Source organism: Protomyctophum bolini (genome assembly GCF_963924005.1).
Source record: "Protomyctophum bolini genome assembly, chromosome: 14".
In the NCBI taxonomy this organism is placed as follows: domain Eukaryota; kingdom Metazoa; phylum Chordata; class Actinopteri; order Myctophiformes; family Myctophidae; genus Protomyctophum; species Protomyctophum bolini.
In genome coordinates, this window is record NC_137875.1 from 38,522,452 (window position 1) to 38,547,817 (window position 25,366).

Below are 25,366 nucleotides of genomic sequence, written 5' to 3' on the forward strand. Positions count from 1 at the left end.
CCATGTATGGTAACGCCTCGTGACATCACGCCTCCATATATGGTAACGCCTCGTGACATCACGCCTCCATATATGGTCACGCCTCGTGACATCCTGCCTCCATATGTGGTAACGCCTCGTAACATCACGCCTCCATATATGGTCACGCCTCATGAGATCGCGCCTCCATATATGGTCACGCCTCATGACATCACGCCCTCCATATATGGTAACGCCTCATGACATCACGCCCTCCATATATGGTAACGCCTCATGAGATCACGCCTCCATATATGGTCACGCCTCATGACATCACGCCCTCCATGTATGGTCACGCCTCATGACATCACGCCCTCCATATATGGTCACGCCTCATGAGATCACGCCTCCATATATGGTCACGCCTCGTAACATCGCTCAACGTTAAACATCGCTTAACGTTGTTTAATACAATCAGATAGGACTTCTCTGCAAATCAAATAAAAACTAATTTATTGGGGGGGGAAACACAATGAAAAACTGTGGAATGAACTGCTGAGGAGTGTGCATTTCACATGGGGTTGGGGCAGACCCTTGTCTGACCACGCCACGGACTTCCACGCTTACTGCTTCAAGCATGACAGCCTCGTGCTGGTGAAATCACAGAGCCTCCGGTGTCCCTTGCGAGACATGTTTAAGCTGAAGCAGCTAGCATGGACGCTAACGTTGGTCGTATTTATTATGGAACCTTTCCCTCCGATATTGCACACAACCATGCCGTTATCCACGCGTCCATCCTTTTAAATGTATAAATGTCCCATCCACTGAGCAAAAGCGATAGCGGCTTCTTCATTCATTCGATTCATTTGGGTTTGGGCTTTCTGACGGAGCTCAGCTGTAGCCTGTAGTGTACTGTACTGCAACTGCTGCTGCGTCGCTCTATGGAGCAGAGTGTAGAGTAGGCTTGGCGCAGCGAATTCACGACATTGTGGGGTTGAAAATCATCCCGGTCGCGTGGTTCATGTAACGCGTGTGTCACGTGAAGAACTGACCCCATGAAGTGAACGGAGTTGGCGTAAGTAGTCGGCAAACATGACGATTTTGACGTAGGCTGTTGATCTTGCGCAATAACAGCGTGTTTGACAAAAGTTATATTTGTACAGTAAATATGACAGTTGCGTGAATGCAATGTAGCGCAGCTGGATTCTGGGAGCGTGCAGATTTTGTTTTGCATGGAGAGAAGTCTGCTAACAGTGTGGTTTGGGAGGAGAAGAACCACGGATATGTGCTCGTGCTGTCTATTAGGGTAGAAGGATGTCCTGGAAGTACATATTATTATTTGATCCATTAATATCTTGAAGGGTCCTAATGCCCTTCTCCTATTAGTGAATGGCCTCCCCCCAGATAGCATAGTTATTATTCCACAATGGAGAAGATTTACACCACTTAGTTCCAAATCCTAATATGTCTCTACCGCTCTAAACACCTGAAGTAGATATGAGAACATTGGACCATAATACAAATTACATTTCTTAATAGAAATACCCATCAAAAGAAAGTCTTTCATCCCTACAGTGTCTAATAATTCCTATTCAAATTTTTCCCAAGAAGCTGTTTTATCCTCATCCATCCAGACAATGAGATTTCTCAACACAAAAGAGTAGAACCAACGATACAATTTGAAATTAGGACATGCCCATCCCCCATTAGACTTCCCATATTGAAGCACCGACTGTTATTACGAGGTCGCTTATTATTCCAAATATATTTCCTTAATAATGTGTCCAGCCTTTTCCAATAATTCGCTGGGGGTGCCAACGGCACCATTGAGCTAATACAATTAATACGGGTCAGGACATTCATTTTAACCACTGCTATACGTGCCGGTACCGATGATGATCTGTTAATATCTTCTTCTATTTTTTTGGACACCAATGAAAGATTAGCCAAGGAAACATTGATTTAAATACCCAAATATAGCACTATAATCTGAGGGGATGGTCACTTCACTCTGGATGGTCACTTCACTCAGATCAACATTTACAAGCATTACATTTTGACAGATTGACCTTGTAACCTGAAAAGTACCCAAATATCTCTATAATTTCTAACACAACCAGGAGTGATCGTTGCACATCTGCCATATAGACAAGTGTGTCATCCACGTATAGCAAAATTGAATGTGATGTTGTTCCCACTGTAATAGGAGAGATCTGAGTACAGCTCTTAATCAACTGCGCTAGTGGTTCAATGGATAAATGGCAAATTAAAGGTGATATCGGATCCTGATTAGCCATATCCTCCAGAGGAATGCTAGCCTGCACTACCTGAGGTGGATTTCGCTGCGGTGTGAAGGCGAATGGATCAACTGCCTCCTCCATGACGTGAAACTGGGTCTTTAGGTATATCGACGTTGAAAAAATGAACAAAACAAACTGAGTCAAAAAAGAGGAAACTTTATCAGAGCTCAGTGCCGTGCGGCCATCTTGCTTCGTGCCTCACGTGACCTCCTCAGGAAAGACATATTTGAATATTATAACCACACCTGGGGGTCTATTAGAGTAATCTTAACTCCATACACACATCCAAAACAGAAAAAGCTTTAAAAAAAAAAACGAAATACAAAAACTAAAAAACCTCCCCCCACCACCAGGGGGTGCTGCAGCGCCCCACTTCCAGCGCCTGTGCCCCGCTTGAGTGTTGAACTAATGCTAACAAATTGGATGTCTGGCCACATCTTTACAGGACACGTGAGGATTGGAAAGTATGACTTCATTGTGTCCAGAGGTAGACCACTTTGTCATAAATAATCTCTAAACTGTCACCAAACTGTGCCCTTCATGGGAATTATAAATTAAGTGAATTAATGAAAATACAGCCCCCCAGGTGTCCTTTAGGCGGTTTCAGGAAGTCCCCTGAATGATTGATAGTTATAGGAACCAGATGGACATGTATAGGCCTGCGACATGTATAAAATCAAACTGCTGAATGTTTAATATCTTGATAAAATAACATACATTAACATCAATACCCTCTGTCCAACCCCTAAACTAGTGCATATATTCACAATTCACATGGACTGACTTTCAAAGAGAGTTTACAGTCAATATTAACCTGGTTTATACAGGCATCTATTCTATTCTATACTCTTTGCCACACAAGGTTGTGTGTTTGGAACATGTGATTTGTTTGTGTGGGTGGTACTCTGCATGTATAAATGTAAGTGTGCTTTTGCTGAAGCTCCTTTGAGCCCGAGTGTGCTTCTCTGTGTGGTGAAAAATCTGATAATTGATAGCTCACAGACAGAAATCAATAGGAGTTTGTGTGGGTAGGCACAAAATAAACAAACGGGATGCATTTGCATAAGTTCCCAATAGACTCTCAGTGAAATAAATAAATAAACAAGATTTAAAAGCAACATTCGCTAAATAAAAGATGGCCCCGGCTTGTTTTTCCAAACAATACATTTTGTGGAGTCAGTAAACCATGATCAGTAATTTATGAGCTCATGCTAATATGGCAATTAGACAAATTAGAGAGACAGAATTGTTCTGAAATCCATTTTGTTGTGTATATCGGGTGCTATTCTATTCTTGACTAGTCTAATCCACAGGACTATGGCTGTATATCTATTGGAACGGAAGAGTGTCCTAACATGAGTTGCTCATGTATTCAGTATACCGTAGGTCAATGCTAGCCTGGGTAAACCCCTCCCCCCTCGCCAGATTTGCATTCTGAAGGAATCCTTCAACCGGATTATCACACACCACCCAGCCTGCACACACTGTCTGTCAAACCAGACGAGGGTCCAGAGTTTACAACAGTAAGTAGTAGCTTAGTACTAGTGGTAGTCTCAGCGCGGAGACCAATATGAAGGACAACCCTAAAGTTTTTGCATTGGTTCTGCAATGCTGTCATTTATATATACTTTTTAAATCTTTGCATTGTTTCCACACAGTTTACTTTTAGCCCCTATATGAATTCAGATGTCACCAAATAAATTAGTAGGCAACGATCTCTGATCACCTGGCTATTATTAGACTAGACGTAGGCGTAGGTTACGTTTTTCGGCGGATGTATACATCCCAAATATTCCTTTAAATTACACAGGTAAAATGATATGTGCTTTCATGAAATTTTGGCTTGTAACACAGATATTTCTGTTCTCTCTTCTCATCCAAAACACATTTCCAGATCGTGCAAAATCCTTCCGCCTGATTACCGATAAAGTGATGAAACTCACAGCAATATGATGTGTGATAACTGAGAGTGTAAAAAGTTAACAGGATTTTGTAGTGCTGTGATTACTTTATCGGCTCAGCTAGAATATATTCAACCTTCCCACCTGCCATGAGAAACCCATTCCAATATTTAAAGTTCAGTGCCCCTTTTCATTGCCCCAGAGAGGCTGTTATATAATTTGTTTTGACCTATACAGTATTTCATTTCCAGCTTATTTGAATATCATGCCCTGTGTGATATTAAAGTTAAAACAAAGTAACTGTCTATTACACACACATTCAGTCCCACAGCATTCACTTATCAGTCTTTTGTTTATTCCTTGGCCCACGATGGACAGCCATTCTCCCATGTGTAGGCCTACTGCACATGTACAAGAACCCGTACAGTTGAAATTAGTCTGACATCCTTGGGGTAATACACATCCAATATGGTTAACGAGTCTCTGTGCGGAACAAGTTTAGACTTGTTCTGTAACGAATAGGTAACCTTGTGGCTAATTTACATGGGATATGTTAGCATAGTTAAAGATAATATATGCATAGCCCAACATATACACACCCCTCCTAAAGGTAGTGGAAGCTTTGTTTTTGACTGACGTTAAAATGTAAGGATGTTTACCGTGTGTGCTACTTGGGATGGGATAGATAGATGTGTCGACAAGGACTGCATGAGAGGATGATGAATGGCAGCACTCGCTGGCCCTGTACGCTCCCAAACCACTGAACGATCGCTAGCTCAAAGACCTGTGGGCCTAACACAAGTGGGCAGGTGGATGTGGGGAACACAGACAAGTGGGTTTGAAACGCGGCAATCAAAAGACCCAGCTGCAAACAATGAGATCAGTGAAGTGTAAATGCAATATGAAGGGTAACATACAGCATAGGAGGAAGGGTGCTTCATGAATATTGTATATGAGTGTGCATTTGGTGTGTTAGTACATACAGTGCATGGAATACAAATAATAGACGTGAAACGTCAATGATGTAGAATTCTCTGTTAGATGGATGCAAACAAGACAATTTAACAACATTATCAGCAAACAAAGATTAGTGTTAAATCAGTATTGAAATTGTTTTGGTAAATTGTGGATACTTTTTTGAATATCTTGTATCCTGCTGTTTTTGATAGCCTAATAGTCTGCAAAGACTATTCAATCTTTATGCTTTTAAAAAAGTACCGGTTAAAGTATATTGAACATTCTTTGGAGTCCGTTGACACTCACACCACAGAAGTAAAAGATGGTATAAGTAGCCTATGCTTAAATTCATATATAGAAAATGTTTCAGATAAAAATAAAAATAAAAGAGATGATGGAATGATGATGGATGATGATGGTCATGGAAGGAGAACCTTCTGGAAGCTTCATGGGCAAAGATAATCAACTTCAAAATCTAAAGAAAGTCATGCAAGTGTTGTGCAAGTACAAATGTACTTTCTTTAAAAGTTTACAACATGAAAACGGTAATAAATCATACAGTACTTGCTATGGTGTTAATGATGCGTAAACTGTGTTGGGGAAAAAAGACTGCATGCAGTTATCATAATTTGGATCAGATCAGCGTTTTGCAAGATTAGTCCAGGACAAACACACACACACACACACACACAAACAGGGGCGCTGGAAGGTATTTATACCAGGGGGGGGCTGAAGGGTGGGAGGGAAATCGAAATTTTCTGGTCTTATTCGGGTATAATTGGCCTAATAATGACTTATTTAGGACCTAGTTAACCGAGTTAATCATAATAACAGTATGTGACTCTTATTGTGTTGTTGTTTGGGTTAGATTTATTTAAACCTGGTGCAGGTGAAAGTAAAACTACAATAGGCTTTTGCTGTCTCGTCATGTTGCGTCTATCTGTCAACTCACTTGCTGTGCATTCTGCATTTCAGCACGCTCTAGACATGTCAAAAAATGCTCCTCTCCACCAGCAGGGGGTGCTGGAGCACCCTCCGCACCCCCCTTCCAGCGCTGATGCACACAAACACACACAAACACTGTAGCTAACCTCCTAGAGCTACACCGACACATGAAGATGAATCGGCGTGTGCATTTGACACTTCCTCATGTCGGGAGACTGTCTACAGGGCTGTGCATTCAATTTGTGTATTTGCATGTCTTCAACAGATGCATAAAAGTGCATGAGTTACACTTCCACAGACACACCATACAACTATGTTGAGTCAGACGTGCAATACTTCTACCTCAAGTACAATCGGTGGTGGACAAAGTACTCAACCCCAGTACAGTATAGGCCACTTGAGTTAAAGTTTAGATACTCCTAGTAAGTAGCCTTGCCGAGCCATGAGGCCCATAGGGGCAGGAGCCTATCTCCTGTTTCTGTAGCGTGAGGCAGCTTGATGTACAAGAACACCCCCTGGACATGACGCTAGTATGTCGCAGGGACTTAACCCCAATCCAACCCTTGATGCTGAGTGTCAAGCAGGGAGGCATTAATAGGTCCCATTTTTAGAGTCTTTGGTATGACCCGGCAGGGGATTGAACCCCGACCTCCCAGTCTCAGGGCAGACACTCTAACCACAAGGCCACTGAGCTGGTACTCCTGGATACTCCTGGATCTAGTCAAATATTACTGAACTACAATTGAAAGTTCATTTCTATTTGAGTTCTGGAATACTTAAGAATTTAAAAGTACAAATTACAAAGTAAATCACTGCATTGCTGTATTGAAGATAATTTCACCCAATCCAAAGATCACAACATTGCAAGCTTATGCTATATATTTAAAGATTTAATTCATAATGTTCTTTTTCCCCTTCCTAGAATTCAAAAGTACAATAATTTGTATTTGAAATGTGGTGGAGAGAAAGTCATACAATGCAAATACTACACATACTCAAAGAATGTACTTAAGTACAGTACTCAAGTAAATGTACTATGTTACTGTTCACTGCTGAGTACAAGCATAATGTGTTTTATGGCTGGAAACTGATGTGTTTTCTTTGAAGAACAGTCAGTATAGTCACCTTGTGCAGCTGAAGGCTGGTGTTAGAAGATCTAGCCTTGGGGTCAGGGCCATTAGACGCGTAGTTCTTCAAACTGCGAGTCTCCTTGAGGTGGGCCTGGAGCTTCTCTCTGCGTCTTCTAGAAAGAAAGAGCAGGACAGATTGTACATGAAGATTGCAATGGACAGTGCACAAAAGGAGTTTAAACAATGTACTGTAGCAGACGGATCATGAGTTGTTTTGTGTTGTATTGTTGTGTCGGATGAATGTTGTATGTATGTACAAATGTATGTAATGATATGGAAGAAATGTTGTAATGATGATATGTTTAAGACCCCAGGAAGAAAAGCTGCTGTGACTCACAGTAAGCTAATGGGGATCTAATAAATGAATCAAATCAAATAAAAAATAAAACGAAAGCTCCCCTTCAATCCCCTGTTATTCTATCCCATTCATGCAGAATGTTAACTCTTGACACAGCAATTTCTGGGTATTAGCTATATGGTTCCTTCAATGTTACCTGGCCCATGGCACATTTCTCTGGGCATTTTAAATGTAATCAAAAAGCACCGTGTGTGGTGTCAGCCACAATCATGGTCTGAAAGACCTTGAGTTGACATTAGCTGCGATGCATACGAGCCAAAGAAACCCACAACATAATTTAACCCAGCTCTCAATTCCTCTCCAGTTCGGTCATAATCAGTTTGGTCTAGCGGAAAATACTTTTTTTTAAATCACTATTAGTTGGAAGGAAAGAGGAAATGTCCTTGGCTGTACGTTTATCAAATAATTACTTAAAAAAAAAAGAATGTATTCCTTCTAGCATAGAAGCGTGATTTGAAGGTTATTTGTCACATTTCCATCTCTTGTTCCATCCAATCATTTTCACTTTGATTCAGTTTAGTATCAGTTACTGTAGCTAATTTGGTAAAATAAATTCATAAATAAACTCTCTGACCGACATTAGCTCAGTGAAAGAAAGGGCTCTTATAAATAGCATACCGGTAATTATCACACTAATTTCACTTCATATTAGTGTACGGTAAGCTGCACCATAGTAACCTTTCTGTTCCACAACCGATTTGAACCCAGGACTCCTGCGCAAGTTATGACATTTTTTTTTACCAGAGAGCTAAAAGAGCCTGCCTGCTTGTTCAAGGGAGAATCCGAATTTTGACCAAATCAGGTCAAAATTTGCGTCTAACCAGAAACAAGATTGTGTCAAAGGTTGTGTCGAACCTAAGATAATTAAGATCTAAAAGTCTCAATAGAAGAACGGGCAGGCCAAATATAACCACCCCGATATATTCTATAAGTTGTATTAACATACAGTAGCCTACTCCATATAGATTGGACAAATAACATTTTATTCAATACACAAAAAAGCCACATTATAGAGCTTTAAGAGCAGGGTAGAATTCATGTACATCCTGTAGTTTGTTTTTCCAGTGAAACCCTTCACAACGTATACTTTTCCACTAGTGGGGATGCTCTTCAGAATGTTAGAAATGCTATGCCTGGAATTGAACCCAAATCCCTTTTTCAGCCAATGACTCCCCCCCCCCCCAGAGACATAAAAGGTATTCACATTACCCTTGCTGGTCAGTGCCACTGTATCTGCCCCCATGAGAGGGGTAAAAATATCCTACTATAAATGTGCCACGTCTCTGCGTGTGTATATGGTTGTAATGCACGTAACTCGAGAACCGTTTTCCCCACCGACATCACATTCGACACCCGCGTTCCACAACCCCGCAGGGAGTGCAGTGCCCGGTATCGAGTCGGGCGGACCCACGGTTCTCCAGAACCACCACAAAAGGCTCTGCTCAGGCTCTGCCGGTGGGAATCCCTGCATAGTGGGAATCCGCTCACCTGTGCAATGTCTCAGCCTCTGCCTCAGCCAATTGATTGCCGCGGCAACCCCACACCTGACAATTGATTAGCCTGCCCTATACTTAACCTGCAGTCCACTTGACAACGGGTATTATTAGGTTCCCGAGTTGCATCATTCTCACTGGTGACCAGAACTAACAAGGAGTTCTTTCCCGTCAGAAAGCCTGGCTATACGTACCTCACATGCAAATCAAGTGACGGAGCTTTGTGTTTCGGCAGACAAACCAGGCTCCAGTTTGTCCTGTGAGAGTTCTGCTTTGAGTTGTGTTATACCCACAGGAAATTTGCTTAAATCAATTCAGAGCATATTCCTTCGCATTTGCACTGGCTGGCAATGAAAGTGATCCTTATTCTGATTCTCTCTTTCTCATAACTAGGGGTTCATGGTCTTTGAGTGTACGGATTAATCTGATTAACTTTAATTAATTACCTTACAACCAAATCAAATTAAGTTACCAGCTCTCCAGCATCGATCCTCTTCTAATACCTAAGGAATGTATACCTTAAAACCCAATTTACTTGTATGCGGGAAGAAAAGAAAAAAAAATGACTTTCAAAAGAACACATTTTGAACTTTATGTCTAACTTTATTCCTATCTGTCACATTGATAATACAGTATACAGTCCCCCCCCCTGATCAGTATGCAGCATCTGTGTCAAACAAGATAGTTTCCCGACTCAATTATGGATTCTCTCAAAGTGGCTGTCCATCACGGCTTGATCCGATTATAGTGTTGTTGAGCTGCTCACTCTCTCACATCATTATATCAGAGCGGAAGCCCATATGGAAAATACAGTGCCATCGATCAGCGAGTGCTGCATGCTCCATATACCATGAGCAACTGCCATTAACCCATTCTGACCGGGAACCCGTTTTGGTGTTAGCATCATGTCATGCTTTAGCTATTGAAAAATAGCAGATCTACAAGCTCATAGCGCGCCACCGAGTGGCGCGATACGAGCTTGTAGGTCTGCTATTTTTGAATAATCGAAGAACGACTGACATTTTTTAGAATCTGATCTCAGGTCAGAATGGGTTCATCAGACATGTGTGTGTCCAATGGAAACCTCGTATAGAATCTGATCTCAGGTCAGAATGGGTTAAATAATGCATGTTTGACCCGTCCTGCAAAGACGAGGGATGTATGCCCAGGCCCGTACGCCAATAATTGCGCATAGGACACGCTTCCTTGAAGTACAATAGAGGGATGAGAGAGAGAGAGAGAGAGAGAGAGAGAGAGGGAGAGGGAGAGAGAGGTTCATGCAGGAGTAAATTGAACTTGGAACTTGGATAGAATGTCTGATGCACCCATGTGGGACGAATGGAAATGTCGATTTGTACACACGGTGTGTTTGGACCACTGGTGGGCCACCGGAACCGACTTTGAGAACCGAAGTCTGATGTAATTTACACATCCTCCCTGGGATGAGTTTATTTTTCCCCCCTAGACTTTTTCTGATGGGTGCTATAGCCCCTCCATCGCCTGGCTTTGTGTGTTCCAGCGAGATAACGCTAATGTTGCTCCCGCCAAATTAGTTAAATGTTTCGCTAGAAACAGGCTCAAATATGAGTGACTCACTTTGGTAAACGATACAGAGCCACCTCCCCGAAACAATATCGACAGGTTGTACATTTCTGGACCACAATGCTTGGACTTTAAAATGACCCAATGTTATTCTCCATAGAGACCATAATATGCATCCACTCACTTGTTGCGGCAGTAGAGGGCCATACACAGGGTGCCCAAGAGGCTGATTGCCATGGCGATGGAGGTGATTGACAACACCTGTCTCTTGTAGACCTCCTTGCTCTCTGCGGGGAGACAGACAGAGGACACATACACAGAAATATAAATACCAGTCAACACATGGGAAATCAAATCTGCACTCGCATACAGCAATTACAAGCCTGTGTGTGTGTGTGTGTGTGCGTGTGCGTGTGCGTGCGCGTGTGTGTGTGCGTGTGTGTGTCATGAAACCATGAAAAGCACATGCCATGATTTGTAACTCTACTGCACCAATACCATTTGTGAATTTTGTGTCCTTGTACTGTATGCATCTCCTTTGTGTGGACATAAATAAAATAAAATAAATAAAATGTGTGTCTGTGTGTGTGTGTGCGTGCGTGCGTGCGTGCGTGCGTGCGTGCGTGCGTGCGTGCGTGCGTGTATGTGTAATGGTGATACATTGTTTAAGTTAAGATCACTGTCTGCATTCAGCAATAAATCCTCCCACAGCGCACCATCACAGAATTAAACATGGCTTTGAGATGGGTACGTACCCATATATTATTTTCAATATAGATGTTTGCAATGCCTCGTGCAGAAGCCATTTGAAACGATGAAACAACCATTAACAAGACAGAAGCTCATTAGGCTTCGTTGCCTTTCTCCCACGGTTTCGATGAAAACCTTGTTGATACCGTTAACTGATGGCTTTGTTTTTACATGAGAAATAACTGTATATACAGTACCGACGCAAACACCACCTCATATTGTATTGTCGTCGTCAGGCAGAAACCTATAGTATCTCCATATTTAAACGTTCTATCTTTTAACGTTAATCGTTAATTAATGCACTACTTCGATATACTATACAGAGTCACACAAAAGGTGCCACACAAAAGTAGCGAAAATAACAGATCCACAAGCTCACAGCGCGTTGCATTATCACAAAGCATTGTGAGCTTGTAGATGACAACTTTTAAGTTAACGTTCCTGTGGGTTTTATGAATATTGAACCAGGGAGAAGTATTAACAGCTAACGAACTAACTAACTAAAGTTACCCAACTAAATAATAACTACAATGGACCCAGTGGAACGTGCAGGTTCTTTTATTTATTTGTATAGTCATCATTTTATTGTTTTACATTCCCTGAGAAGTTATGCGACGAGTTGTGGTCTTGTAGATCTGCTATTTTCAGCAAGTGAGAAAAAAAACATTAGACGGTATCAAGGCCCCACCTAAACACAATGACTAAATCAACTGTAGTTTTAAGTAGACAAAAATCTCATGACATTTAGTCGACTAAAACTAGACTAACACTTAACACATTCCGTGTGACTAAAATGTGACTAAAACTAAATGAAAACTTTTCAAAAGACTAAAATCAAACAAAGCTGCCAAAAACAACACTGGTTTCCACCCAACAGCAACGATAATATTTCCAAACGGTCCGTTTCTATCAGCTCGCTCTCACATCAAGTTAGTGCTCAGACGCACGTAAACTGCTGGTGGGAACGGTTGCTACATGTAATGGAGCTTGAACGCGTCAAGGCGAGAAGAGTTATGGCTCGGACAGACACCATTAGTGGAGAAAAATGGAAGCTGTCTCGTTTGCTATGAACAAGTAAATCATGGCCGCCTTCAGATACATTAATAGGCGATCGATCAACTTTTTATTTAGTAGAGAGGCCGGACCCTTGTTGGTGTGTGTGTGTGTGTGTGTGTGTGTGTGTGTGTGTGTGTGTGTGCGCACGCGTGCGTGCATGTGCGCATGGAGGGGGGAGTGGGTGAAGCACATGTCATGGTGAATGAGATAAACTGAATGAAGACGGGGTTTAAAAAGAACCACTTTAGTATACAACAGCATTCAGTTGTTGGCTATTAGGGGAGAGAGAGAGAGAGAGATATAGAGAGAGAGATAGAGATGCATGAAACACAGACACACAAACACGTGCGGACACATACAGTACCCATACTTAAAGCTAAGTGGAGAGAGGAACTTTGGGTAGTATGTGGTTTATATGACAGCAGTTAAATTGCAAAGCAATATCCTTGGTGATTGTCATTCACACACACACATGCGCGCACGGTCTGAGCCTACAGTATATGATAAACGTTCCCATGCTCACAAAATGTCTCCTGCCCGCTTGTCTGCCCACCCACCCACGCAAACCACCCACGCAAACCACCCACGCACTCATGTCCTTGTTTTGGACACCATGCGGAAAACACTCCCTTGAAGTGAATAAATCATTCAACCCGGGCAGAGAGAAAGCATGTACCGCTTCCATCTGTGAGGTCACAGGGTCCCTCCTTCTATTTATTTCCACTCCAGAGGAACAGTTTCGCCAAAAGCCTCTCTGAATGCAGATTTTACGGCACCACAATAGAAACTATAATTAATATTCAGAGCGAATATCTCAGACCGAAGGTGGCGGAGGCACACGAGCCGTTGCAGTGAGCTCTTTGTCAAGCAGGAATGAGTCAAGTATGCTGTCCTATAATCTTTCCAAAAAAAGGCATATTTATTCATGAAATATATATAATATATGACCCATTGTTATAATGTTATTATCAAAGTTGTGTTTTTGTTTTTGTTTGTTTTTTCTTGTCTTTTTCTTTTGTGTAAGTCATGTGAATTTTGTATGCTTTATTGAAAAGAATCATTACAAAACTTTGATATCCAGAGACAACACAGAAAAGTGATACCCATATTGGTTTTGGACCTGAAGTATTAATAGTGTTGGACCTGACACTATTATTGATAATGGTCCTAGTCTTTATGGATACCCAATTTATACTTGTCTATTATGTGCTTAACCCTAAAGCTTACCCTATAAGGTAAGTGGGGAACATATAGAACCAGGGGAACAATTTGAAAACAAGGTTGCAGATTTGATTGATTGGTGATGCTAATATAAAATCTACTACAAGTTAACAACATGTTGATGTTGACTCCACATGGCCTATAGAGCACCGAAGTCTGACGTCACTTTCAGTAGAGGGCGCCAGTACACAGGTTCATGTATTTTTTTTGTTGCATTATAATCCCCATAGGGGGATTTTAGATCGCTTCATATAAGAACTATGTTTAAAAAATAAACCGACCACCCCGGCCTTTCTGTCAGGGGAGTGGCTGTGTGTCGTTAATGCTGTTCATTAATATTTGATACAGCCAGTTTCTGGAGAAAATGGAATTAATGTGGCCGCAAAAGCCTTGAAACTACATATGAAGGCAATATCACTATACGTCACGCCCAGCTATCAACACATTGCGTTCCTGAGATTCCTCGTTGACATAAGCTCAGCTGGTGGTGACTCAACTCGTACTAACCACGAAACATTAAATATCAATAAAATAAAAATAAAAATAAACGTAATTAACATTCAGTTTATGTTGTGGGACAGGTAGATGCAGCCACCCGCCTACCCGGAAATGTAGTCTCTGGGTTATTTGACTCGTTTCTAACGCTTATTTTGTTACTCTTTGGGTATATTTGTACATTTCCACCTTCAGTCGATGCTATGAGTGAAAAGGCCGGGGTGATCGGTTTATTTTTCAAACACAGTTCTTATATGAAGAGATGTAAAATCCCCCTATGGGGATTATAATACAAATTAAAAATACATGAACCTGGGGACTGACGCCCTCTACTGACAGTGACGTCAGGACTTCGGTGATCTATAACAATGACATAATCAAATCCAACAGGGTAGGTATACCCTCACAAAAAACATGCAGTAATCCTGGTCACTAAACTGCCTCCCCCTGGCCAGCCAGGGCGCCTGATGGAGGGGAAAAGGAACTGGTTGGAATAACGTGTTCCTTCCACGCGCTATACGTCCAACCGCAGGGAAACTCCCCCCTGTCAAGGAGCAACTTGGACACTCAGGCATGAAGGAAGCATGAGTTCAAGTCCGTTGCTCTCCCCATGTCCCCCAGGGGTGAAGAATTGGTTACAAAATCGTGGGATGAAAATTATTAAAATAAATAAATCTCTCACAGATCTATAAACCAACAACTAGCATGGCTTGAAACAAACTCTCTCTCTCTCTCTCTCTCTCTGTCCCTCCTCCTCTCCCCCCCCCCACCCCCCCCCCCCCCCTCTCTCTCTCATACATGATCCCATGGACACACCCACACAGAGTTGACAGCCACGGGGCTGAGCCGACATCTGGATGCATGCCGACGCTCATCCAGCTACTGTACATGGCCTCGAGGTCTGCGTGGAACAGCTCGAGTCACACACAAACCAAAAGGCAGCAGACGGTATAGAAAATGCACTCTGCAGCACTCTTACATTCCATCCTTAAAAACACACAGTTTAAGATGTGATAATGGAAAATGAGAGGACAAAGGAAGGGGGGTGGTCTATGGTAGTCCGCCTGCTTCTTGGTGGCATCTAAATTCAATGGCTAATAACAAACCCGAGTACATTTTGCACACCCGCGGAACACCCGCCGCAGTCGGTAGTGTTTCTCGGCGGCATCAGTTCCGACACTCTACCCCAAACCCTTACCCTAAACATAACCGCAAGCATATGGCATCAGCCGCGGAACACACCCGCGGCAGGCGACAGTATTTCTCGCCGGCATCAGTTCCGACACTCTACTACCCAAAAACCCTTACCCTATAACCTATTATAACCATAACCGCAAGCACGACGCAACCCATGTCGGACCAAACCGCACTGTCGCACGGCTGTTTAACCGGCAGTTGCGGCGGCTGGGAGCGCGCGCGGCTGCTAAACGGACCGACAGAGCAGCGGAGCTGTCATAATCCATCCACCTACTGTACTCCGGCTGTCATAATCCATCCACCTACTGTACTCCGGCTGTCATAATCCATCCACCTACTGTACTCCGGCTGTCATAATCCATCCACCTACTGTACTCCGGCTGTCATAATCCATCCACCTACTGTACTCCGGCTGTCATAATCCATCCACCTACTCCGGCAGCTGCTGGTCCTCCCCCCGGCAGGACTCATGCCGTTGGCGGATTATGCAATCGCTGCTTCTTTTAGAGAGTAACGTCCTTCAGTTGAATATTAACAAAACAAAGGAGGATACATTAGCTATCCATCTATCCATCCATCCATCCATCCATCCATCTATCTATCACCTTTACCACTGTCGGAAAAAATGAAACTGCAACCTGTTGTGATTTGGAGGCATATTATAGAGCACCGAAGGCTGACATCAATATCGGTAGATGGCCACGGGTTCGTGTACCTTTTTATTTGCATTGCAATCCCCATAAGGGGGGGATTTGAGATTGCCTCATATGAGAGCTGTTTGGAAAATAAACAAATCATCTAGGCCGGTTCACGCATATGAATAAGTTGATTATGAAGTATCAACTGACTGAGAGAAAACGCTACGGTGACATTTATTGCGACCCCAAGGTGCATTTAGTATGGAATCTAGCATTTCCCGTCAGTTGTGTTGGTTAGTTGGTCACCCCAGGCAAGCCTCCCACAAAACTGTGAAGAAAAACAAAAGAAAATAATAAACGCTAATGTTACTGCTGCTGAATTAGTTACATTTTCGCTTATATATCAAATATGAAATAAACGATACACCTCCCCGGCAATATCACCGGTACAGTTAGTTTATTTTTGGACCACAATGCTGTATATGAGACGATTTTAAGGGGATGTTATTCTCCATAGAGTAAGACTTTAGAGAAAAAACTCTATAGAGAAAAATTTGGAACCAGGGGATGAGCGAGTGACAGGTCTCGAGTGTCAGGACTTCGGCACTCTATTGGGTCAATACTGCAATTTACCTGTATTTTGTTATATTGTGCAAGCGTACATGCACACTGCAATTGTTAAGGGTGACTTAAAGTCGAGCTATCCGTTACATCCAAGTTTCCTAAATCGTAATTAAACCTTCTTAACTTCATCATGACTTCAAAACTCTATGGTTCTAGTCAAGATAACCGAACCCGTGGTATTTCACCCAAGCCCTGGTTTGGCCCCTGTCAGACTCTCCTCTCTCGACCCAAACGGAATCTAATCCTTGACAGTATTTTCCGAAGTATTTTATGAAGAAGGGAGGGTGACGTAATGGTTAGCTCGACGTTACGTCGCCCTTAACAGCAGCCATATAGCTTCTTCCAGATAAACCATCTGATTCTTGTGTTGACGGAAAATCGCCCCACCCTGAAAAGATAAATAAATAGTTGCCTGCAACTCTTTGCCGCGACATTGATTTACAGGGAGAACATCGTCTAGTCAGAGCTCAGTGATCTCTGATGGAAACATTGATGGCCGCATGACTGACTGACTAGCTGTGGTATAGAACAATTTTCTCCCTTTCACAGAGCACCGTGAAATATGTATTATGTGAGTCCGAGGATCTGGCAGCAGAGGCAGGATGCGAGACATGTTGAATTTATTTTGTGTATTATAGCCTCAGAAATGTAATGTCCTGCGTGGAGGGCTTTCAACCTTCAGGCACTTCTGTTTGAATTTGAAGCTCAGCAATTGGCCCTGTCAGAAACGTCTGGGTGATTCTCTGGAAACCCTAACATGGATGTAGGTTGCCTGAGGACACTGGGTTACACAAAACACCACAACATTGCAACAGAGACTTTACTGTTGAGATCTTGATATCATGAAGACTGATTTATACTTGGTGGCTTGATTTATACTTCCGCACCGAAATTAGCCGCAGCGCGTTTGTAGATCTGTGTGAGAAACTGGCGGGCAAACAAGCATAACTCAGGCACCTTGTTTGTGCATGCCTGAGGATAGCATCAGATTACACATGCCGAACAAATATTTTCAATTCAATCAGCTCTATTGATTAGCTCATCTGTGGGAGTTCCGTCTGCTCTGTAAGCATCCATTTGCATTAATTAATTTGGTTTAGATATAAATTAAAAAAAGAATGTGTTAGCATTGCAAGTGCAAACCAATGTATACGAGGCCTGCAAGCTATATCTTACTGGATTAACAGTCAGGCGGAATATATTATAGAAGGAGTTTACAACAATAGATTTAAGAATGTGATCTTTAAAGTAATTGTTTTATATACACAATCTCTGTTGACCAAACGTTAAAGACCAAGGAAGAAACCTTTGAAAGTAGGTAGGTACAGTAGGTAGGTCCATAGATATACAGTATATAAGAAAGCTAGATGGCTCACCAGCGCTGCTGGCCAATGGAGAGCGACGTCGCTACGTGGCGGCCATCTTAATTCGGGGCAGCATAACATTGTGCATAAGTACTTTTAAATAACCATAACTTAACCATAACGGTTTGGTTTGTTATAAACACGAGAGACGTCTGCATACTTATATGCTTCTTATATGACGTTCATATAAAAAGCAGATCAATTATAGTCACGCTGATAACGTTTGTATTAAACCAACCCGTTTGTAAATCTATTATAGTTATGTCTATTTTAGTTTGAGCTGCCATAGAACATACTATACTAGTGTATAGACAATATTTGTTTTCATAGGCGACCATTTCCAAACTCGGCTTGTGATTCGTTGGGGTGTCAGTGGGGTAGGGAGCGCTGTGCTGTGTTAATTTGGACCGCACACAATTGGTTTTGCCTTACTAGTACTAACCCTATCTCTAACTCTAACCTAAACATAACCACAAGCAGGGGAGCAACGCATCCCTCACCAACCTTAATCCAAAAACTATTAACGTACGTCCCTCACCAACCTTAATCCAAAAACTATTAAAAAGTCTGCGGTTGTAAAAATGTTGTAAAAGCAGTGGGATGCAAACACGTGAACCATCAAGCATGGATTGCAAGTCGGCGTAGTAGTCCACTAGGCTAGCGAGGCAGCTGGCAGAATGGGGTTTTGTGTTTGTATTAGAAGGTGAAGTTCCGCCCCACGCGGGTGGCGCTTTGCTTTCCTTGGCAACTAATAGTATAGGGCGGGGTAGTAGTAGCCGACGGGGTAAAACGAGCGCACCGTTGGAAATGGTCGCCTATGCATACAATATTAGCGTACTGTAGCCCCGAAGGAAGATGGCCGCCGGGTGAACTACGTCAGAGACTCCGCCATGAGCCATCTAGCCTTTATATATGTCTATGGGTAGGTCGGTAGGTGTACTATAGGTACTACTAGGTAGGTAGGTAGCCTGAGCTAATGTGTTATACACATTAGTTATACACTAATGTGTTATATACACTCCTTCATCACCGCTGCCTGCCTAAAATGTTAGGAAGGGACTAGTGGACAAGTATTAGTCATTTTACACTCGGTTGCATGCTGAAAATCGCCGATCTACAAGCTCACAACGCATCGCAGCGCGACGCGGTGTGAGCTTGTTGATCTGCTATTTTCAGTAAGTGTAAAACTAGGCCTTTCGAAGCCATCAAGGCCCGCCAAATTACATCTTTTTTCGACTAAAACTAGACCAACACCAAAACATTCCGGGTGACTAAAATGTGACTAAAGCTAAATGAAAACTATTCAAGAGACTATGACTAAAACTAAAATCTAAAATCTGCTGCCAAAAACAACACTGCTAGGCACCTACAGTAGTAGATGCTGGCCAGTACTACACTGACCTGCATACCACCAATTAAGGGCCATGTCTCTCCGCTGTATCCCAACTGATCCTCAAATCTGGAGCTTTTCAAATCCATATGCTATAATAATTTGACAGCAGATATTAATACCCCTAAAAAAGATGTATGCCATACATTTACACAATTTGCCTTCAGGGCTACATTTTTGGGGAATCTGACCAAGAACAATATAATACCTGTCTCTGTTAAGCTCTGTATAACAGAACAGTATGTTCTTTTCAAATGTATTTTCCACCTACACTAACAGTTCCTCATAGGGGGAAGGACTTACAAACTGAAGCTCTTTGAATGCAGCAAAACCTATTCAAGCATATTATCATAAAGCAGTGCACAATTGATCCGGCATATTTAAAGGAAGGACAAATAAACCTTCAAACAAAACAGTTCAAACTACTATGTAGTGTGTCCTCCGGCAGGCTTCTTTTTTTTTTTTTTTTTTTCAAAATACAATGCTACAGTACAAGGTCAAAACTTTGTATACCTTTAGAAACAATAGAACGGGCAAGAACAGCTATTGGCAGCCAAACAGGATGCCATTAGGTACTGCTATAACCCTGCCATCTCTGCCCCTGAAGTACGGAAAGAACCTATACATTCTATCGACTGAAAAGAGTGGAGCACGCTAGACTCAGAATCAGGCATTTGTGTTGCTAACTAGCCCTTCGCCATGACACCTGCGCAGACCCCGCGAGGAGAGCCAAGAACAGCAGACAGCCTGGCAAAGACATGGAGGAGCTTCTGGCACAATGCCTGCACAGTCTCCCAGTTTATGGAAACACAATGTGCAATGCATATACTATTGCATACATATAAGTATGTAGATGTGCAAAGCCTTCTGGACACAAGCCACACATGCACGCATATGACATGTACACCGCACGCACGCACGCACGCACGCACGCATGAGAAGTAGTTGGTCTTGGTAGCAGTACCAACATCATAAAAACTCCCTGACTGTACCCTGCTTGCCTCTCTGTTCTCGTTGTTTCCAAGGAGACTGCAGCACATTGGTATTCTGAAGGGACATTTCATGAGCAATTGGAGAGAGAGGGGGAGAGAGAGAGAGAGAGAGAGAGAGAGAGAGAGAGAGAGAGAGAGACAGAGAGAGAGAGAGAGAGAGAGAGAGAGATGGAAAAAAGAGAGAGGGAGGGCACAGAGATGAAGCCAGAGACAAAGAGAAAAGATATGAAAGCAGGGAGATATAATGATATACACATAACATTATAGGGAGTAGAGATAGCTCGTGTGAAGAATAGAGCCACATATATATATATATATATATATATATACTGTCTGTATAGAGATGGGTGTGTCTATGACATCATTTCCAAACCCCTTGGGATCAGCACAGCTCAGTGTCTTGAGCTCCACCGTGTTATGTGTGATAAGGGATAATGTAATCCAAGGAGATGAGGTAACGATGGTTCATGACCATCATGTAACGCACGTATATTTTAAACAGTCAACATGCAGGGCTTTTTATGCAACATGAAAGGCATGGGACAATTGGGACATGTATACGTATACAGGGCATGCCGACATGACCTCACACACACGTAAGACAAGAGAAGATTTTTTTGCTTACCCATAAACTCGATGCCCAAGTGATCTGTTATTCCGTGAGGCACGTGGAGAAGGAAGGGCGGGGAGAGAAAGAAAACAAGTGGTTATAGAAGATTGTTGTGTTATGGCTTTGTCTGTCACAGTGTATAGCTGGATCATATAGGCCACTTCAGAACTCAAAAGGCACACGCCTGCCGGGGGTGGCTGGCCGACACACATAATGTTCAAATGCACGTGTACTTACGCGCAAGCACGCACATGTACCCAGCAAGACTAAAGGCATAATATACACACCGGATAGTCACAGTGCATAGAGCACCGAAGTTTGACGTCAATATCGGTAGAGGGCGCAAATCCACAGGTTTGTGTACTTTTTATTTGCATTATAATCCCCATGGGGGGATTTTAGATCGCCTCATATAAGAACTGTGTCTGAAAACATGTCACCCCGACCGTTTCACTCATATGGATATTAAGAATCAACTGACTGAGAGAAAACGCTAATGTTACTGCTACTGAATTAGTAACATTTTCGCTAGAAGCAGACTCGCATCATATATGAGTGACTGACTGTTGCAAACGATACAGACTAGAGACACCTCCCTGATAATAACGCAGAGACAGCTTGTTTATTTTTGGACCACAACGCTTATATGAAACGATTTAAAGATGAGCCCATGTTATTTCCATAGAGAAATTACTTCCGCGAACCAGGGGAATCGAAGGGATGAGCGAGTTACGTCAGGACTTCGGTGCTCTATGTCCCCTAGTAATGTAGTGTCATACAACTGTGTCGCTTGCCAAAATAAATGTATGCATTCGATTCTCAGACTTCCGATCCTGGTCATTATACACCAGCTGTATCGTTAAGAAGGCGCGACACAGAGACTCCATCATGATAGACTTAGAGAGCATCCTACAGGAGGCCTGATGGTGTGATTTGCAACCTGACTGAGCAGGACCACAAACAACACCTGTCAGGTGTAAAAGGAGCAACTTGGACGCTCTTGGCATGAAGGAAGCATGAGTTCATGTCCATTGCTCTCCGCATGTTGGCGGAGGGTGTGTATAGAGCCCAGGATCACATTAGATATAATTGACACAGGGGTGGAAAATGGGTTACAAAATCGTGGGATAAAAATTATATATAAAATGAAATAAAACACAAACAACTTAGAAGGATAGTTAAAATGACAAAAATCACAGGAACACCACTGCCACAGCTTCAGGACATTTATACCACCCACTACAGAATCACTTTTGGGAGGTCCCCCAAAAAACTGAATTAAGAGTTTACAGTACACATTAAACTTTCCTTAATGATTATATCTGGTTTCAGTATTTCATTTATGATGTATTTTCGCTATTATTAAGGTTATTGTAGAGGTCAACTTGTATTGGGGTGGGGAGGGGCGGCCAAAGCATTTCCCCTGATTTAGTCAACTAAAATGGTATTCACAGAGTCGTCTAAAACTAGACGAAAATCAGCATAAAATATGAAAAACAACCAAATCGACACTGACTGCATGTCATCCGTCTCTTGCAACCGTACGGTCTAATAATGCCTACAAAACATAACCCCCAATGACTCCTCGACGCAAACACACTATTACGACGTAATCCATGGAAAGCACTCATTTATCTGGTGTCAACAGCAGCTTGATGGTCACTCAGTAGTCCCAGATCTAAACACTGGAGTGAGCAGCTCCACTTAATGCCAATGGCTCCGTCCAATCTAACCTCCATCTTATCGACCAGCGTCAGCCCCCATATAAGCGGATCATCTTTCACTTTACTGATGACCCAATAGACATGTCTCTCTCTCTCTCTCTCTCTCTCTCTCTCTCCCTCCCTCCCCCCTTTCCCTCTCCCTTCATGAACGGACAGGATGACAGGACAAGGACAGATGAACCAGGTAAGTGACAAAGGTTACACTTTTTGGAATGCCCAACACTCTTCATTTTGTATTCGTCGTCCATTAAGAATCAGGAATCAAGATTATATTTGTCAATCACTCATGTAGTCGGTGGCATGTTCCGCAAGACAGCAATACCGGCATACACACAGACTAATCGAGATAATACCGTGTTGTAAAAAATAAACAATACAAAAATAACATCCGATAAAGTAGGTTGTAAAGAAAACCATAGCAGCACTGGGGGATGTGCAAAAGAGGTGTGTGTGTGTGTGTGTGTGTGTGTGTGTGTGTGTGTGTGTGTGTGTGTGTGTGTGTGTCTGTTGATTATTGGAAACAGACATTGTTGTTTGCTTAATTGCTTCCTCCTTGTCTCATAGTTAGTATCAAAGTACAGCTCAGGCCTAGAGACACCCAGGTAGAAAATCACACCCGTGTGAACTTCTGTGAAGTGAGGGGCGCTCTTATCATCGCACATCATCATGACGTAAAATACACACTATGCCTATTTGCTCAGACACTATGACGTAAAATTGTCCATTCATTGTCAATGGGAATTCAATATTTGTGTATAAAGACAAAAATAGACACTAAGCCGATTTACTCAGACACTATGTGACGTGAAATTCTCCATTCATTGTCAATGGGAATTTAATGTTTGTGTAGGACGAAGATCTCTACACTAATAGCTGAATATAGGAGGGGCTAGCGCCCCTCAAAAGTAATATGGCAGTGCCAAAATAAGGTGGGGTGCTTCCCGGCCTGTTTGCGGAGACTGAGAGCCAGACGGAGAGGCAGGTGCTACTAGTGACAGGGAGTCCATGGCCAGTCTCCATGTACTTCCCCTCCCCATGGAGAGAGAGAGACACACGCACACGCACACACCGCAACTCCATCTAAATGTATATTATGCTATAATAATATAATAATAGACAACAGAGTAGGAGGGAGCTATATAGGTCTGCATGCATGCACAGTGCACACAAACGGCATGGGCATTTTGTCCCAGTGATGGCTAATCACACTCCTCAGTGTTCAGACTATTCACTAAGCGGTAACAGAGAAACCATGGCATTTTTAAACACATGAACTCTAGGCGTCCATATTCTGTTGTCATAGTCAAACATTCCACAAAGAAATGCTCACAACGAATGTACCCCAACGAGGTTTCTGGCAAAAAGATTTTGAACAAACAAACCGTGTTTTTTTTTTAAAGCATCATGAAAACTAGAGGGTTTTCTTGATGCTGAATCCATTCCAAGCAGTTTGGCTATGGCCAAATATATCCCAATGAGTGTTTTTATGCAAAACTAATGCTTGGAATGGATTCAGCATCATGAAAACCCCCTAGTTTGACATTTTTTATTTATTTATTTAAAGTAAAAGGAAACAGGCCATTTTCAAAACTTTCCCCTCAGACAATTACAGGCAACTTTATTCAGTATTGAAGATCAGCAAAATCAGCTGAGTTTGGTTCTTTTGCAATTAGTTTTGAGGTCAATTTGAGAGACTATTGTGAGCTGGCCAGTGTTCTGTAACAGGAGGTACAGCAGGTACAGTAAGGACTGAATGTCAGAAGGTTCACCCACGGGCACATTCAGTAACTGTAACTGAAATCCTTGTGTTCAGCTGGTTTAGAGCTAACCTTGAACCTTGTTTATTGGTACTACCGATTGAATGAGCAGTGCTTGGACTTGAATGGCAGTGGATAAAAGAGTTCACTTTTACTAACCGCGCCTCACCAGACTTTCCACCTCAGAGGAAAGTCTCTGTTCCAAAAGTGCCGTGTGAACCGGTCCGGAGCGGATGATGTCGTTACGTCATGTTGTAGTGTTGTTTTGTGTAGTCATCAGGGCAGGAACAATCAAACCAGAACTTCCTTTTCCCTCAAACCCGGAAGAATAACAATAAAAGCTCTCGTATAGCCTGTAGCTTTTATTGAGAAAAATCGGTTTGAGGGAAAAGGAAGTCCCGGAAGACGGATGACGACAAAACAATACTACAACACGACGTAGTGATATCATCCTCTCCCGACTGGTTCATGAACCCGAAATGGAATGGTGCCCAGGCTACACATTTACTGAAAACAGTGAACTTTTCCACAGAACCTATACAGGTGGATTATTACTTGTGCAAGCATGCAGTGCGCGCAAGTACTGTAATCGCCGCTAATCGGCTGCGTATGTCAGTCGTATGTCGGTGTCGTCCAATCAGGGATTGGCTGATGACCTAACTAAGCTACGTTTGGTGGGTCGGCTGGGTATGTATGTATGTACTGTATGTAACACTAACATGTTCGATAAATACGCACGCATGCACGCACGCATTTTTGCAATTCATAAATAGATTAGCAAAATACACACATACACACACGCACACACGTACACACACACGTACACACACGCACACACACACACACACGCACACACCTCACTCTGTTTCCCCCCCCCAATAGCAGATCAAAGGAACACCTGTACAGTTGTGCATGTCAAAGCGATGGCATCAGATCATAAAGCATAAGTGATGGCTTCGCTCTC

The 25,366-nt window shown here is 42.5% G+C and overlaps 1 protein-coding gene across 1 annotated transcript in view; it reads right to left on the bottom strand.

Moving 5' to 3' along the window:
- Positions 1–25,366, bottom strand: part of nrg3a (neuregulin 3a) — a gene marked incomplete at both ends in the record, with an annotated part of 467,076 nt that overhangs the window by 15,972 nt on the left and 425,738 nt on the right. Inside the window, 3 exons of the mRNA XM_080782991.1 lie at positions 7,187–7,304; positions 10,769–10,871; positions 20,937–20,960. Of these exons, the coding sequence (XP_080639117.1) occupies positions 7,187–7,304; positions 10,769–10,871; positions 20,937–20,960 (245 nt within the window). The remainder of the gene's footprint in view (positions 1–7,186; positions 7,305–10,768; positions 10,872–20,936; positions 20,961–25,366) is intronic.